General features: G+C 36.6%; 1 protein-coding gene across 1 annotated transcript in view; it reads right to left on the minus strand.

The window, feature by feature from the left end:
• Positions 1–18,030, minus strand: part of LOC123536100 (eukaryotic translation initiation factor 3 subunit M-like) — a 31,597-nt gene extending 13,567 nt beyond the window's left edge. Inside the window, exons 1-3 of the mRNA XM_045318919.2 lie at positions 17,905–18,030; positions 3,731–3,866; positions 344–485 (exon numbers count right to left, since the gene is read on the minus strand). Coding sequence (XP_045174854.2) covers positions 344–485; positions 3,731–3,866; positions 17,905–17,946 — 320 coding nt within the window. The 5' untranslated portion in view covers positions 17,947–18,030. The remainder of the gene's footprint in view (positions 1–343; positions 486–3,730; positions 3,867–17,904) is intronic.

Below are 18,030 nucleotides of genomic sequence, written 5' to 3' on the forward strand. Positions count from 1 at the left end.
AAACTGGTGGTCTTTAGGACAGTCCAACTGGCCTCTCTACTTGTCTGTAATTTTGGTTAGACTGTTTTATCAATATATAAAACACAGACTAATTCTACACGAAATACATTTAACAGATGCAGCATTAAATATATGTTAACTGTCTGTTCCTTTACTCTTTTAAAAACCAGATGTGTGTCCCTAGGACACTGGTGACCCAACTTCCTATCACTGTACATATTTAAATAAATAGTTTCGAGACTAGGTGAAATAGTGTCTAAAATACAGGCAACAAAAACTATTTTCACAGTAAAAATGATTTTCTATGCCAGTCCTTTAGGATGGCACATTCTATTTAACTTACATTCGTAATCTCACGCTGCCCTTCTTGTCCCCTTTAGGACAATCTGCAAGTTTTTTACTGAATAGATGCACAGGGTCTTCATTTAGTTCCGATGGAATAAGCAACATCATTGAGATAATCCCATTGAACACCATCTCCAAATCTGAAAGAAACAATTTAACTTTATATAAAATCAAAGACGCTTTTGTGAAAACATATTACACTAAACACAACCACATATCACACCACAATTCACAGTCGAGGAAGCTCCAAAAGGCAGCTTTTTTCTTTGCTACATACTTTGTATATTGAGGCTGGCAACTCTGCTGTTGTAAGTTCGAAGTTTCTGTCCAGAAATGTAAACATATGAAATCATTATTTTCTATTGAAATTATGAAAAGCACTCTTTTGTGCTGGCATGAATTTATTATTTTCATTCTTTTAATCATAAAGTGAAGTCAAAAGACTTGGTGAATCTTAGAAAGATCTGTCTGTAAAACATGTAAGCCCCCCATGATGACCTGTCCTATTTTCAGTCCCAAGATGACTAATCACTATGACCGTGACCTTTTACCCTCTGACCCCCATAACAGGGGTCATATCAGCCACAGGCAGTTATCCTATGAAGTTTGAAAACTACAGGCCAAACTAGGATGAACCATTTTCAGTCTTGAGGTCACCATGACCTTGACCTACTGACCCCAAAATAATATGGATCACCTACTAAGCACAGGCAATCATCCCATATGTTTAATGGCTGTAGGCCAAAACATTTTCTAGTACTTGAACAGAAACCATTTTTGTCTAGATGTCAGTGACCTTGACATTTGACCTACTGACCCCCAAAACAACTGGGGTCATCTACTGACTACAATGAACCATCCTATGAAGTTTGACAACAGTAGGCCAAAGTTTCCTTTAGTAATTGCGCAGAATTAGATTTCAGTCCAGTGTTCTCATTCATGTGCCCTAGTACGGCCATGCGCATAACAAAACTGGAAAATGGAAGGGTATTTTTAACAAGAGGGCCATGAAGGCCCTGTATCGCTCACCTGACCTATTGACCTAAAGATCATCAAGACAGTTTCATTAAGATATGGTCATAAATACTGCCTCTAGGGTTTAAACAAGCTTTTCCTTTGATTTGACCCGGTGACCTAGTTTTTGGCCCCACATGACCCAGATTCGAACTTGACATAAAGATCATCAAGATTAACATTCTGACTAGGTTTCATGAAGATACAGTCATAAATATGGCCTCTAGAGTGTTAACAAGCTTTTCCTTTGATTTGACCTGGTGACCTAGTTTTTGACCCCACCTGATCCAGATTTTAACTTGACCTACAGATCATCAAGATTAACATTCTGACCAAGTTTCATTAAGACACGGTCATAAATGTGGCCTCTAGAGTGTTAACTAGCTTTTCCTTTGATTTGACCTGATGACCTAGTTTCTGACCCCACATGACCCAGATTCAAAATGGAATTGAGATTATCATGATTAACATTCTGACCAAGTTTCATGAAGATACAGTCATCAATATGGCCTCTACAGTGTTAACATGCTTTTCCTCTGATTTGACCTGGTGACCTAGTTTTTGACCCCAGATGACCCAATATCGAACTCGTCCAAGATTTTATTGAGGGTAACATTCTGACCAAGTTTCATTAAGATTGGGCCAAAATTGTGACCTCTAGAGTGTTAACAAGCTTTTCCTTTGATTTGACCTGGTGACCTAGTTTTTGACCCAAGATGACCCAATATCGAACTCGTTCAAGATTTTATTGAGGGTAACATTCTGACCAAGTTTCATTAAGATTAGGCTAAAATTGTGACCTCTAGAGTGTTAACAGTCAAACTGTTGATGACGACGGACGACAGACACAGGGCGATCACAAAAGCTCACCTTGAGCACTTCGTGCTCAGGTGAGCTAAAAATCAATAAGAATCCCAGTCATCAGAATTTATTTATCTTTATCCATGTGGTAGTTTATTTATAACCATAACTCTGTAGTATAACTAATAATTCATCCCGTGCTGTCACAATGGACTGGTTTTTCTTTGTGCATTAGCAGTCGCTCCAAGACTATTAAATTTCTGAACACAGTCCAGTGACTTTTTTTTTTCAACACAATCAGTGGCTTTTTGCACAGGAAATGTAGCATGATAAATGCAATACAGAAAAAAAAATTTAAAATCTAGTCATTAGATTATCATGTAAACAGGCAAAGTACCAATTTGCAAGAAATGATGCCAATGTACTTTTGAACTTTGGCACCTAATAAGAAGTAAACAAAGTTAGTGTGACAACAGCGGCACAAGTTGTAAATCTGAAGTAACATGGGGGTAATCGGGTTTGAAAATATCTAAAAAAAATATGGGATAATATAGCTATTTTGGGCTAGGGGAAACAGCCTGTATTTGGCTATAAAAAATAGCAAAAAAATCACTGCAGTCTAACACAGGGTAAGCGCTGACATCAAATAAACTTTATGCATTACCATCGTAATGGTACAAGGAAAACTGACACTTTTCATCAGAAAATGAACCCAAATCAAGAGTGCTATTACCCAGTCTGGCATGTGTACTACAGATTTTTTTTTTTAAGGCCTAAAACTTTCAAGTTAACTGGGTCTGAACATTCTCATGGCTATGTTTTTTGCTCTGAAGAAAATTCTGTTTTTCTTAGGTAAGGGGTACAAAAACACAAAAAAGTAAAAAAAGTAGAGTAGTGTTGTATATAGACTTGAAAAAGGCCTGGGTGCTGAAGAATAAGGGCCTGGGCTTGGGGCAATTTAGTACCAGTACTAACCATGGACTACCGTAGTTTCCTGGAAATTACCAGTACTTTTCTAACTGTGACTTGTCAGCTGATATTTACTACCGTATCGACCGAATTTTGATACACGCTTTAGGGCATACTACAGTATACATGATCTGTGTGACAGGTCAAAAACAGAAGGATGCCGGTGGGTGGAGTCAGTCAATTAAGGCTGCTAATGTCAGCAATTAATGGGTGGGCAGAATGAAAAAAGGGCATTTTTAAGAGTTTCAGACGGTTAGGGCAAGTGGGCAGGGCTTAAAAAGGCTTGACGCCATGCCAGGCTAAATAGCGCTAGATGAAACACTATAGTGGGAACACAGCAGTCTCAAGATCACTGTGGTCTTGTCATCTGACCTACACCACCCCCAACAGAATAGGGGTCACCTACTGACCATAGGGGTAAGGCAATCATCCTTTGAAGTCTGAAGACTGTGAATCAAAGCATTCTGTATATATTTAATATTATTCTACTGTCCGATTGACATTGATGAAAAACAATACACTCCTCCTCTTTAAAATGGGCGTAAATAATCAACCCTCTTCTTCAAAGGGAGTATAATAAATAATCAAATAAAAAACACACCTGTATCTGAATTGATTTCTTTCCAACAGACATCACTGCCCTCTATACAATTTACCAAGTCCTTGACATTGTCTTCACCACTGCTCTCGGCAATGTCTGCTCCTAGTTCCTTCAAATATGAACGTAACTCATTTGTCTGAAATATAAGTTTTGAAAACAATTCAATCTTTTCCAAAAATGAAAAGAAAATGGTTCAAAGTTAGTGTAAACTAGCTATATATTGGCTAAAAGTTATGGGCAAATTCTGGAGCAACCACTACTTTCAACCCAAGAAAAAATTTTGACCCCTAGCAGAATTTAGAGAAAGGATCACAACAAAGATGTATACATAAACTCCACCAGCATTTGGCTTTTCAGATAAAACAAGGAGCTGCGTTCAATAAATGCTTGATGCCCCCGGTTGCATCTTTGTCGATAGATTTTCCAAAACAAGGTCAAGGTCAAACTGAGGTCAGGTGATGTTTGAAGTTGAGGAATGGTCACAGGTTACATCTGTATTAGTATCAATTCATTCTTGTAAGCGGTATTGATGCTAGACAAAACAGTCCCATTTGGTTAACCAAGAGATGGCCCATACAAAGCAACCTAAGTCCAAAACAAGGTCAAGGTCAAACTGAGGTCAGGTGATATCTGAAGATGAGGAATGGTCACAGGTTACATCTGCATTAGTATCAAGTCATTCTAGTAAGGGGTATTGATGCTAGACAGAACGGTCCCATTTGGTTAACCTTGTAAGGACGGATGGACAAACGAACAGACGGACAGTAGGGATTTTTCTAGACCTCTAAAAAGGGCAGGGTGCTGCTTAAAAGGGGCAGGGTGCATTTTGCGCGTTGCGTACCTTTGTCTACGAAAATCATAAGACAGATTTCCATGGTTTTTGTTGTAATGTCTACATTGTAAGGTACTACAGAAAGATTTGCAATGAATCTGAATGTCAGGAAAAAGCATTAATACCTGTTGGTATATATAACATGCTTATCATTTATAAATACATGCAGTTTGTTTTATGTTTGCATACATTATTTTTGTCTTGAAAGTTTTCTTGATTAGAAATATACCATAAAGATACTAGTCTATTGAATAATTCTGGTGCATATCTGTCATTATACATTCATTACATTACTAAACGTACCGTTGATACTCGTGTATAAATGCACAGTTTTTTTTTTAACCCGGACCCCTCCCCCGAGAATCGTGGGTGCATATTATACAAAGGTGTAGACAATTTTCCAACTTCAAAATAATTTTGTTTACGATTTTCGCCATTTTGGTAAAGGGAAACTACTCTACGCGCTGACTGTCTACGCTAAATTCTGAGATTGCCGTTACGTTCTGCAAAAGATCGAGTGGTTTATTTTTCTTTTAAACAAAATTAATATCATACAAATTTAATAGTATTTTGATGAAATAAATATAACAAAATCATAGATATTCTGATAGGCGTACTGTTATCTTCAACCGAGATCAAACTGTGAACAACAAAATTGACACGAGGTGCCACGCTAATTGCCGATAATTACTGGCCATTAATCGGCATTTAATAAGCAGCAGACTTTGTTTTAAGATATGTTTTTTCTACTTTTTTATTCTGTTTTGCAGTTTGCTTTAATTGCTGACCTATGTAATTGTTGTTTGTTACGATTCGGTCGGCCGTCGTCTGCATGCCGATACTTCATACATGCCTCGGGCAAATACACAGCACCTGTGTATAGTCGGTGCGTGTCATAACTTCGTATCGATTGACAATTATTTGGGATGGTATTTTGACAGCTGATTGATGGGCAGTTCGTTTAGAAATACTTAATTAATGGTAAAAGGGGCGGTGCTAAAAGGGCAAAGGGGCGTTAAAGAAAGGCAAAAGGGCGGCGATTTCGGGCAGAAGGGCGGCGCTAAAAATGGGCAGGGCGATGCGCCCTGCTATTACGCTCTAGAAAAATCCCTAGACAGGACAATCACTATATGCCTCCCGCATCAGTAGATGCCGGGGGCATAAAAATTAAATCTAATTCATAAACAAGAGCTCGTAGAACACGAAATGCCCCCTTGATGCATTCTGTAATTGCACAAGGAACAGAAATTGTGTGCTCACTGTAAACAAAGATTCTACTGTTCTGGTTCAATCTTACTGGTCATGACCAATCTCCCTATCAAGTTTTGTGATCCTAGGCAAAAGCGTTCTCAAGTAATCATCTGGAAACGGTTTAACTGTTCCAGGTCACTGTAACCTTGACCTTTGTCCCAATGACTTTAAAATCATTACCGGTCATCTGCACGTCATGACCAACCTCCCTATCAATTTTCCTGATCCTAGGCCCAAACGTTCTTGAGTTATCGTCCAGAAACTGTTTTATTGTTCCTGGTCACTGTGTCCTTGACTTTTGACCTACTGATCGCAAAATCAATAGGGGTCATGTGATGACCAACCTCCCTATTAACTTTCATGATCTTAAACCCGAGCGTTCTTCAGTTATCATCCGGAACGGTTTAACTGTTCCGGGTCACTGTGACCTTGACCTTTGACGTACTGATCTCAAAATCAATAGGGGTCATCTGCTGGTGATGAACAACCTCCCTATCAACTTTCATGATCCTAGGCCCAAGCGTTCTTGACTTATAATCCGGAAACAGTTTAACTGTTCCAGGTCACTGTGACCTTGACCTTTGACATACTGATCTCAGAATCAATAGGGGTCATTTGCTGGTGATGACCAACCTCCCTATCAACTTTTATGATCCTAGGTCTAAGCATTCTTGAGTTATCATCCGGAAACGGACTGGTCTACATTCCTACTGTCCAACCGACAGACCAACATCTGCAAAACAATATACCCCTCCTTCTTCATTGGGGGGGGCATAATAAAATGTCACATTTTGTATCTACTTCAACACGTTCACACTGAATGTTGTCTCTGACAAGGATCAGGCTGCCTCCATACCCATCTTGTTGGTCTTTGCAGTGGACACTGTAGTTCAAGTTTGGTGAAAGAATCTCTGCATCGCTGACGGAAGGGTTGTGCCAAGTCTCACAACCACATATCACATCACAATTCACAGTCGAGGAAGTTCCAAAAAGGCAGCTTTTTTCTTTGCTACATACACTTTATATGTTGGGACTGGCAACCCTGCTGTTGTTGGTTCGAAGTTTCTGTCGAGGATTTTTCATAGGACTTGAACAAGACGGCCATTTGACAGATTTGTACTTCTACTAGGAGAAGACTCTGAAAGGCTTGCATTTGTACTTCTACTAAAAGTAGAAAATTTTGAGATGTTTGACAGGTTGGAAATGTCAAGATTGGAAAAACTCTCTGGATCCGAAATATCAGTCATGAATGGAACCCCGACTTTTGGTGTTAACTGTTGAGATGATTTGCAGATCACGAGTGCACAGATTCAAAACAGACTTTTGGAGAAGTTTGGAATACCAACTAAGCCCATTATGGTAAATTTGTGCATTTGCACCTGGCTTGTAGCCACTCCATCTACATCATCCACACTTTACTATTACGCCATGGGTGGTGCTGGGTCAAGAAAATTATGAAGAAAAAAAATGTATGAAGAGGTTGGACAGATTTACGGGTTGGAAATAAAGATAGGATAAATCCTGTTCTCCGGTATTTCCGTAAACAGGGTCAGGGTGGCTGGCAGGATTAACCGATAAAACGACCGTGTATAAAATTAGCGATTATTTTTGCCAGAAGGTAAGGATTTAGGAAAATTCTTTTGTTCTCACAATAAAAATACTATTTTACGACCTCGGCAACAAAATCTTTGCACAAAAAATTTGTTTACCCTGATAAATTCGAATAATTTCACATCAGTATCAAGCTACGGAAGCGGCAGCATAGAATAAACAATAAGTTTTAAAAAATAAGTAAACTTTGGGGTTATTTTTGCTACATCTTAAATATAACAATGTTTTATGATAATCTGCAATACCTTTTTTTTTTATACATTTTCTTTGTTTAAACCCTGAAACAAGAAGCTGCATTCAATAAACGCTTGATGCCCCCGGTGGCATCCTTGTCAATACAAAGCAACCCAAGTCCAAAACAAGAGCTGTCACTAATGGTGACAAATGCCCCGCAGCACCCTGACCTTTGACCTGGTGACCCCAAAGTCAGTAGGGTTGGTGTACTCAAGAAGTACTATCAGCATGTAAAGTTTGAAGGTCCTGGGTGAAGTGGTTCACAAGAAAAGTGCTTTCATGCAAAAAATTAACGTTGGCCCCTGTGACCTTGACCTTTGACCAGGTGACCCCAAAGTTAGTAGGAGTGGTGTACTCAATAAGTACTACCAGCATGTGAAGTTTGAAGGTCCTGGGTGCAGTGGTTCGCGAGTAAAGTGCCTTCATGCAAAAAGTTAACGTTGGCCCCTGTGACCTTGACCTTTGACCTGGTAATCCCAAAGTCAGTAGGGGTGGTGTACTCAATAAGTACTATCAGCATGTGAGGTTTGAAGGTCCTGGGTGCAGTGGTTCGCGAGTAAAGTGCCTTCATGCAAAAAGTTAACGTTGTGACTAACGAACGAACGAACTAACGGGCGGACAGTTGAAAACTAATATGCCTCCCTTCGGGGGCATAAAAAGGTCAAGTTCAAGGTCAAACTGAGGTCAGGTGATGTCTGAAGATGAGGAATGGTCACAGGTTACATCTGCATTAGTATCAAGTCATTCTAGTTAAGGGGTATTGATCCTAGACGAAACAGTCCCATTTGGTTAACCTCGTAGGTCAAATTCAAGGTCAAGGTCAAACTGAGGTCAGGTAATGTCTGAAGGTAAGGAATGGTCACAGGTTACACCTGAATTAGTATCAAGTCATTCTAATAAGGGGTATTGATGCTAGACGAAATGGCCCCATTTGGTTAACCTCGCAGGGACGGATGGAAGAACAAACGAACAGACAGGACAATCACTATATGTTTCCCGCATCAGTAGATGCCGGGGGCATAAAAAGGATAATCTTAAACGTTACCACTATATAGCGTAATGGCCGATACCCACCTCACCATAAAACAGAAATGGGTATTTATTGGTGACTAATACCGGAAAACAGAATTTATCCTATAATGTCGATATGGAGCAGGGGTGTGGAAATCCCAATATTTTTCAATTGTCCACGGACAAACGAGACTTAAAAATCTACTTGTCTGCAGTCAAAGCTTACTTGCCCGGATTTTCAACACGTTAGCATGCAAATAATTGTTTATTTTGGACAATAACAAAAGCAAACATAATAAAGTGTAATACTGTAGCTGTTTTAAAAATAAGCTGTCGACACTTTAGCTTGTGTTCGTCCGCGAGGCCATTGAACATTCAACAGAAATACCTAAAAGATTGCTCATCATGCCATGTGAACCAGTGTGACTCACATTATGTGAGAAAGCATGACACTTTCTGACTGTTAGAAAAAAACAACATGAAACTTCCTGACTCGTACTAGCTAGCTCTTTGTGCTTTGACTGTTGACTTCCATTTTTGTTTGCAGACGAAGTTGTAACAACGAATTTGTTCAAAACTTTGTGATAATTGTTTACATTTCCGGTTTCAATTTGCCAAGTTACTGTGTGCAAAAATCACGCGAGATCGTGACAGGGAACCAATCAGAATGCAGAGAAAGAGCTGCTAAATTTAGACGCAGTATGGTTTTCCCAAAACTGGAGAAATCGAGAGGCCCTCAGCGGGTGAAACATCCGTTTTGTACGTCAAATTCTTTTATAAACTCCATAAACTTGAAGCACTGTTCAGCGTTTCTAAATTTTTCTTTCCTTTTTTTCATTTCAAACCAGAAAATTTGTGCCTGTCCACGGACAAACGGAATGCGAAAACTCACTTGTCCGCCATCAAAAAGTTCAGTCGGACAAGTTGAACATATGAATTCCACACCCCTGCTGGAGAATAAAGTTTGGCCAGTTACGTTATCGTCTCTTCAACCCAGACCTTTACGGTGGCCGTGGCCTGCACAGCAATGGGAATCACTAGAAAGTACTTGTAACTGGACCCCTACAGAATAGAATGATAGTAATCACAGCCCTAGTCCAAATAATTGTACTCGAGAGTTGAATATCGTTATATTATTTTGACTTGTCGATATCCGCCTCAGAGTACAAACCAGAAAAGGTAAAGAATGTGGTAGCACTGTCCTCTTCTTTGCGTAGGTAACACCCAATGGAATCCGTTGGGCGGGAATTATGTTATAATAATGCAACGGATAAAAAAAAGAAATACATACATAGAAAGCCTGTAATTTTTCCTTTTAAATGATGTATATATTACCGAGATTTCTTGAGAAAAATTCAAACCATGGCAGTTAAAAAAATGCCAAGGTTTAACGCAAGTGTACTACATATTGGAAAATGGCCGATCACCGGTAAACATTACTACACGCAGCGTTTTCATTGGTCATGCCTCCGACCGCCATTACATGAAGACGATTGAAACGTTAGAGGTTTAAATTTTTTACAACAGAAATTCTTGATAAACATGTCCTGTTCTTATGTTTTTTATTTACTATTTATGATTTAAAACAACAGGTAAGCAGTTAGGGCTAAAGAAAAATCGTGACTACTGATAAATCGTAATTTCAATTGACCACAGTTTCCACCACAGTTTTGACTGTTTCTGGTTGAGACCTCTAGGTAGACAACGTAAAATATCAAAAGGTCAAAGGGAAGTAACTAACAGGGTGTTTGATTGGTTGAAAAAGTATATGGTATTCCGAGACAAATATTTAAGATGTAAAGTGGTCTCTCATTGGTGAAATATCTGTTGAATATGTTTGAAAACTGTTTTATTTCTTAAATTGAGGTTCTAAGCCATGATTAATGGAGGAAAAAATATTTGAAGATGTATTTTGCTTGAAAATTTTGCTTGTTTTAGTGATATAGTATTTTCATGAAATGTAAACAATAATTAACTGCCGGACTTGGGGTTACTGACTTGCGGGTGAAAAAAGTGCCCAAAAATGATGGTCAACATATATATTTCTGGCTGTTTTCTTTTAGGTCTTGAATAGTTCTTTCACCCTGGGTAGGTGGCATCAAAAGTTTAAATGTTAGGAAAGGGCTATAACCCAAAACATTACAATGTAAGTCTATGGGAAAACTGTTATACTCAACATCACTAATCTCGCGTCATCACTAATTTCGCGGTATTTGAGTTGCGCCACCTACGTGGTGTTTACCGGGGAAGTTCATGACCTATTTTACTCATGCTGGCGAAAAATGTTCCTACCTGCAGTTACATTGCTAAATATCTGTCAAGATTTATTTAAATCGTATTTTTCACATATTTATTGCAAAAATCCCTGACTTAAGGAAATATTTGCAATGTTTATAAGTTTGTCTACCAGCCGATCGGCATTTGTCCTCATTAATTATGCAAATTAAGTCCCGCCTATAGGTTAGAGCACACAAAATTTTACATAACATCCCCCAGCTACAGAAAAATGAATGAAATATCGGTATCGGGCGAAACATCAAAACGTCTTAACTCGACGGATTTTAAGGGGGAGGAAGGGATGGGGGCCCTCTGACCATCTCCTCAAAATACACCCATGCTACTGAGCAGTGAATTTTAACATGTTAGATAACTATCAAACAGAAAATATTAAGTACTAGTACGATTCTTAGGCTTCGCTACATTATGACCATGCCCGCGACCTTGTGATTTACTTGCAAAATATCTGGTGTGTCTGCTGCACAGAGGAGAATATTTTCGATAGTGCCAATGTAAACAGATAATATAAAACGTTTAAATTGGCGTTTAATGGCTTTTGAGTGTTCCTGTTATTTTGACTTATATAGCTTTTCAATGTTTGAATTATATTTAGTGTTTTATAACCTATGACAGTTTGACTGACACAATTGTTGACCTATACCGCGACATTAGTGATGTGACGTCACACGATAACAATGGCTGACTGTTGTTGTTCAAAGTACACATGAATGTTTCTTGAATGATATCTTATTCATTTTCACACAGTTACTGATGCATATGACATGAAATATTGTGGTAAAGACAAGAAATACACTGTTGTGTTGTTTCTTGTTTAATGTGGTTACGTCGAATGTCAAGTACCGCGACATTACGGGTGTCAGCTCTTTCACTCCCAAGTCTTTTCACTCCCCTGACTATTCACTCCCATTTTCTTTAAAGAGGTGACTTTTCACTCCCATTTTTATTTTGTTCTCTAGAAGTTATATTTTAATTATTGGGAGGTCAATAAAAATTAATGATTTTGAAATGTTTTATGTATTTTTTCTTGTAATGCAGATTATATATACTGAGTATTGTGAAAATTTGTAGCATTATTTTTTCTTAAAGGGGTAAAGATAATCCAAAATATACTTTGGAAATATTAATGAAGGTTTATTTTTTATATATATTATTGACTGTGTGATTATTAATAAGTTCTGAAAATGTAAGTTTAATTATTAATATTCTGAAAATGCAAGTTTAGTTTGTTTTGAGTATTTTCAGTATAAAGAGGATATTGAAAAAGAGACAGTATATTAAGAAATACCTATTTAATAAAACTTTACTGTGATTGCCTAAATATGTAATTTAAACTGCTGAGAACTTTTGGGTTTGCATTTATTGAAATGGACTAATAGAAACTATAAATAGAGACTTAAAATGTAACTGGAAAACATTCTAACAAAATTCATACTTCACTGTATCAAAAGAAAAAAAGAAAAAAAAAGAAAACTTTTGATTTTTATGTGAATATTTTTTTAATCCTTTTGTCGTATAATGACTTTATGAATTCATTATACTTATTTAGATAAGCATATTTTATCATCTTGTTTTTCGGTCAGCAAAATGTCATCGGTCAGTAAAAAGTCATACACAAAGAATTTCGGAATGCTACTTTAAATAACTTCAGCGTTTGTTTACATCTGGAAAATGACAGGTTAAGATATCTCGTCCAGGTTAATTACCCTCTGGCCACGTTATTCGCTGCGTCATGATTGTTGTTTTGTTTCTAACTAATTGTAATGACAGATGACTAAATGAAATAATGACATGTTTTTATTATTATGGTCAAAATGCGTGCCCTTTTGGAGAAAAACAATTTAGTCATCCCTACGAAGTTTTCCTTAAATACCGCTAAATTCTAGATAGAACTTCAGTATCAATCTGCCCGTGCTAATGTTAGTAACCAGGGCCCTCGTTTGCCGATTTTTGGGGCCGAAATTCGGCCCCATTCCCCCCTCGAAATAGTATGTTTTTTTCCCCCCAAGTATAGAAAAATTCCCCCTTGAAAGAAAAAAAAAAATCAAGAAAAAAATCGATACCCGATAGTCTTAGGAGCCCGTGTCCGGGAGATTTTCAAAAGACGCTCAAAGGACCCGGCATGATAATTGCCTGTGCGTCACTCGGGACCCGGAGACATTTTCCTTTGATAATCCTTCCTCTTATCAGTCATTTCCTGAAGTAAAACTATGTCCACGATAAACACGTGTATTCAAAATAAACACTCGCGGTCATGCCCTCCTGCCTTTGATCTTCTGCTAAATTCCCGCCCTTTATCCTGTGGACATGCCACGCTGATTTTTCTTTACGTCACGGCGAGTGCACATAGGTAATGAATCAATGAAGTGTTAACATTAATTGATAAAGCGTTACCCGTATTGAGCCTGCATACTGTCAAAAAAGGCGCCAATTATTAAATTATCGTAATTACGCGACCAGCTGATTACCGAGCATGTGAAAAGTGTCCTGCAAGATTTCTTCATGCAAACTTTAAATTAGATCATTGTTTAATGATTGTACCTTAACTTCAACGAGAAAATCCACAAATTTAAATGAATTTGGAAAGTAAAAATAAGTTTAGAATGTCCATTCACGATTCTAATTACACCCGATCACATATGCAATTTTTCCAAAATTCACTAAAAAAACTTGACTTTCAATGCAATTTTTAATGAAAAGTAGCATCATTATTTGAGGAACTATCTCTGGTTTACCTTAGTGAACCAATTAACTGGCAAAAAACAACATTTCAGACGACATTCCAAAAGTGTACCAGTATCCGGATAGTACGTTTTTGGATACATTTTTACAGAGTGTTTTACTAACTTTTAGCACTTTTCTGCTAACAAACAAAAATATTGAAGAAAAACCTCATCAAATTAAAATGAATTTTGATAAAAATTTATTTACAATATGAGATTATATGACCTGAAACAGAAATTGTTATTATGCTGTAACATGTTCTTGGTTGTAGTAGCTATTAATTACGTAGTATTACTTTATAAGAAAATATAGTCAATTGTATCGATGTGTTGGGGCAGGACTCTTGTATTTTGAAAAAGGACCCTTCAAAATTTGGACCCAAGGGTCCCGGGACTCTTGGGTTTTCAGGTCTAGTGGAACCCCTGGTTTTACTGATCCGTATAATACGCTCGTTTTTCAGTTCCCCGGATGCGTGTATGCAAAATTACTTCCCTTTGAAAAAAATGTTGCATAATGCACATCATACAGTAAAACGATCACAGATGCAACTGGGGCGAAATGCGCAAAAATAGATTTGCTTTTTAAGCAGCATGCTCTAAAAAAACAAACTACTGTCACGGACACCGCTGTTTCATCAGGGCCAGACATGCACAATCAGGTAGATACGATGAAGGGAAGCCCTGCTCCGGCTGCTGCTGAGACAATGTCCGTGGATACTGCTAGTGCTTCCCTTAATGACGACATGTGAACCTCGATTGGATGTCACCTAACTGATTTAATAAAAGAAAATAAAAGTTGCCTGTTTTCAATAGATTATGTTCTGTACAATACTTCAGATATATTCACATTAGTTTGATATCTGTAATACTCAATTGACCTTAATTTAAGGGGTTATGATCTGATGTCATATCTCCAGAATGAATTCCCCCCTCCCTTGAAAACGACGCGAAATTCCCCCCTCCAAGGGCCCCGGCCCCAATCCCCCAAAATGTAGGGAGGGCCCTGGTAACGTATGCCGATACTCCATACGATTTAAGATAGTTTAGAGCCGGGGCAATTAGCAATGAATTATTATTGTTAGAGTTAGACATTAATGAAATAATAGAGATTATGTTAGGAAATTGTGAAGAAAGACATTGTTGTATATATTAACTCAGAACATAGTACTATATTAAACAGTAGTTATCATAGAGAACAGAGTTGTTGTTGTTGTAGTTAGAATAGTGAACTTTAGACCCTGTTACACCACACTTTTTTATAAGTCGTTATAGCATTGTGCATGACAGATTTTTAAATTGTAATAACATTACCTTATACCTTGTGAAATAATTTGTGAAACATCTTTGATATTCCGTATACTTAAAAGCTACCAATTATCTCATCACCACGAGATGTAACCTCCTTGATTAGTTGTATATTAACAAGACATCAATTATCACTTGTGTTTGTTTAACACTCCTTGATTGAAAGTTGCTACCCTAATCATCACCTTTCAGATCAATATCATATAGTCTATTAGAAATTGCTGTACTTCTCATGTCTTTAAGTTAAATCATCATAAGATAACACAACAAATTATGTTAATTAGTTAGGTAAATTATTATTGCTTGTATGTCATGGCTGGATTATATTTAGAGTCATACAAAATGAATAATTTTTAATTTATTGACTTCTCTTTTATTTTTTAATGTAGATATGTAAGATAAGATGAATAATTACCCATACTGGTTTTTTTAAGTATCATTGTAGTGCAACAAAAATATACAAACATAGAGTAAAGTAAAAATCTTATAAAAACAAAATAAGCAATTTCTGAGGAAAGATACTTAAAATGTCTGGCATGATAAAAAGATCTTTAGCCAAGCAAGAAAGTTTTAAGTATTAGGTTTTAAGAAGAGTAACGTAAGATTGGCTGAAACATTATATATGAAGTTTGGTCATATCATAAACATAGATATGAGTTTAGTTTCTAAATATTTTTAAATTCCGAATCAAGAAAGAAAAAAAAGATGAATGCGCCGGAATGTAAAGTATCAAAACAGCAAAATTTTCATGTGTTCTGTAGTAAGATTCTATAGTTTGTCACAATTAAGTTTTAAAGCCTTCTTAAGAAAATGCATGTTGTGAATTTGCACGCTATAACGTAACGTAAATGTCATCACACCTTGCAATATTTTGTATGTAACGTCATATTAAAAAATATCGAACCTGGAACAGCTTTGTTATGCTAATTCCACTAATATCTAAGATATAGAATTGTCCTTCCAGATAATTAAAAAAAAAAGTGTTGCGACGGATTCGATGCAGTCTCCTGCAGAACAATATACAATATTTTATGCCTCTTGCTCTACACAAATTTGATCTATAAGTGAATTGCGATGATCAACTAGACTTCAAAAACTCAGAAGCATGTATTTTACGATGTGTACAAAAAGTTTAAATTGTCAAAATTGAATCATCGAAACCAATATGATTTTGATGGCAATAATGATCAACATTTTAGAATGGATAAAATTTGTGAAGTCTGTCATTTCACAGTGAAAAGGTTCCCTTAACAGTGAAAGGCCTTCTTCGATTTTGGAAAACGTCTGCAAAAGCTGAAGCCAGCGGAAGCTAATTATTTTTTAAATATTGATTCTGCAAAAAACAGAGCGGAAATCTGTGACCCAAGTAGTGAGTAACAACTTATTATATAATTAATAATAGCTGATGACAATTGACAAGCCAATTTCAATAGCTCACTGTATAAATATGTTCAATAAACATGATTATAACAATAATGAGAGAACATTTTACAAAAATAAAGAGAAAAAAATTAAATAAAATTATATACATGTCAAACAAACAAAATTCTAGTAAAGTATGACATACATTATAGTTGCAAATGTTGGAACTTAAATAATTGGTAGTCACTATTTCTCATAGTAATTTGGTTGAGAAAAGTGCCATGAAGACAGGATTGTTTGAATTTTGCAGAGTATCAGATGAGCATATATGATTAGTATGTTATTCCAGTTGTGGTCCCGAGTAACTCAAAGATTTATGAAAAATTCTATTTGCTTTTGGTATCTTTAGTCTTGTTTGATTTGATCTAAGTTACATAGATATTTGGCTGTGGTTAAATTTGAAGTAAAAATAGTCGGAGGATGCTCGACGAACTTCGTACAGTCAATACAAATCCAGCAATTTCATAATTCACTTTTCAAACAGTTATGACACCAGAAAAATTAGCATGTACAATATCTCAAGAATGAAATAAATTAAAATGCTTGGATTATATACTAGGGAATATACGTGATTATACAGTTTTTCAATGAGCGATGTAATTATTATAACAATGCATATTTTTATATCACTCTCTCATTAAATCATCAAAGGACATCAAAGATCTGTAGTAACAATACATAACTTTTAATTAAATACATCTTATTCATACTTCATATTGCTGATGATAGACAACTGAAACTTCGGTTTCGATAAAATAAATCGTAAAAGTAAAACCAATAAAAATACCATAAGGACACATTTGCTTGACGGGCTCTATTATTATGTCATTATTAACCATTGTTTAATAATTTTTGTTATTATGTAAAATGTCATTGATATATCATTGTATGTATAGCATTTATCAAATTATCCAGTTTCAGTATAATTTAGAGTATGCAAATTTCAATATTATTGATATTGCAATAACTATTCAAATATTCTTGGAATATCTATTTACAATTCGTTCAAACTAAATATTAAAATGCATAGTTTTGAATTGTCATAATAGAAAAAAATGAAATGAGAGTGAATAGTCACCCCATAAGGTGACTATTCACTCCCATTTTGGGAGTGAATAGTCAGGGGAGGAAAAGACTTGGGAGTGAATGGTCCGGAATTCCGACATTACAGATGAACGGTATACTTCCCTTTGACCAAAATGTAAAATCGGTCTGCCCGAGGTCTCATTATTTAGACTATCACAGCCCCTGCTTGAAGGATACCAAGTCAGAGGCTTCTGAAAACATCGGCAGGGAGGTTGTTCCCCGATGTAATAGACTGGGACGCAACAGTCCAAAAATTCGAAATATTTTTGTCGCGAAAACAGGTGACATAAATTTATAAATAACATACAGATCGCTATTTTGACCGATTGGTTGAGCAAAACCTTCATATATTAAATGTATACCATAATTCTAAAATCATGAGACTGGATTTTATGCTATGTTACCTGGTCTGCGACCTCAACATCGATAAATGTTGGTATGCTCATCGTGAGCAAGCCGGAAAATGGCGCACGTGTCTCTTGTTCCTCCGCGACGTAACAAATTTACTGCGGCGTCAACGGGTACAGACT

The sequence above is a fragment of the Mercenaria mercenaria genome, chromosome 17 (assembly GCF_021730395.1).
Source record: "Mercenaria mercenaria strain notata chromosome 17, MADL_Memer_1, whole genome shotgun sequence".
Classification (NCBI taxonomy): domain Eukaryota; kingdom Metazoa; phylum Mollusca; class Bivalvia; order Venerida; family Veneridae; genus Mercenaria; species Mercenaria mercenaria.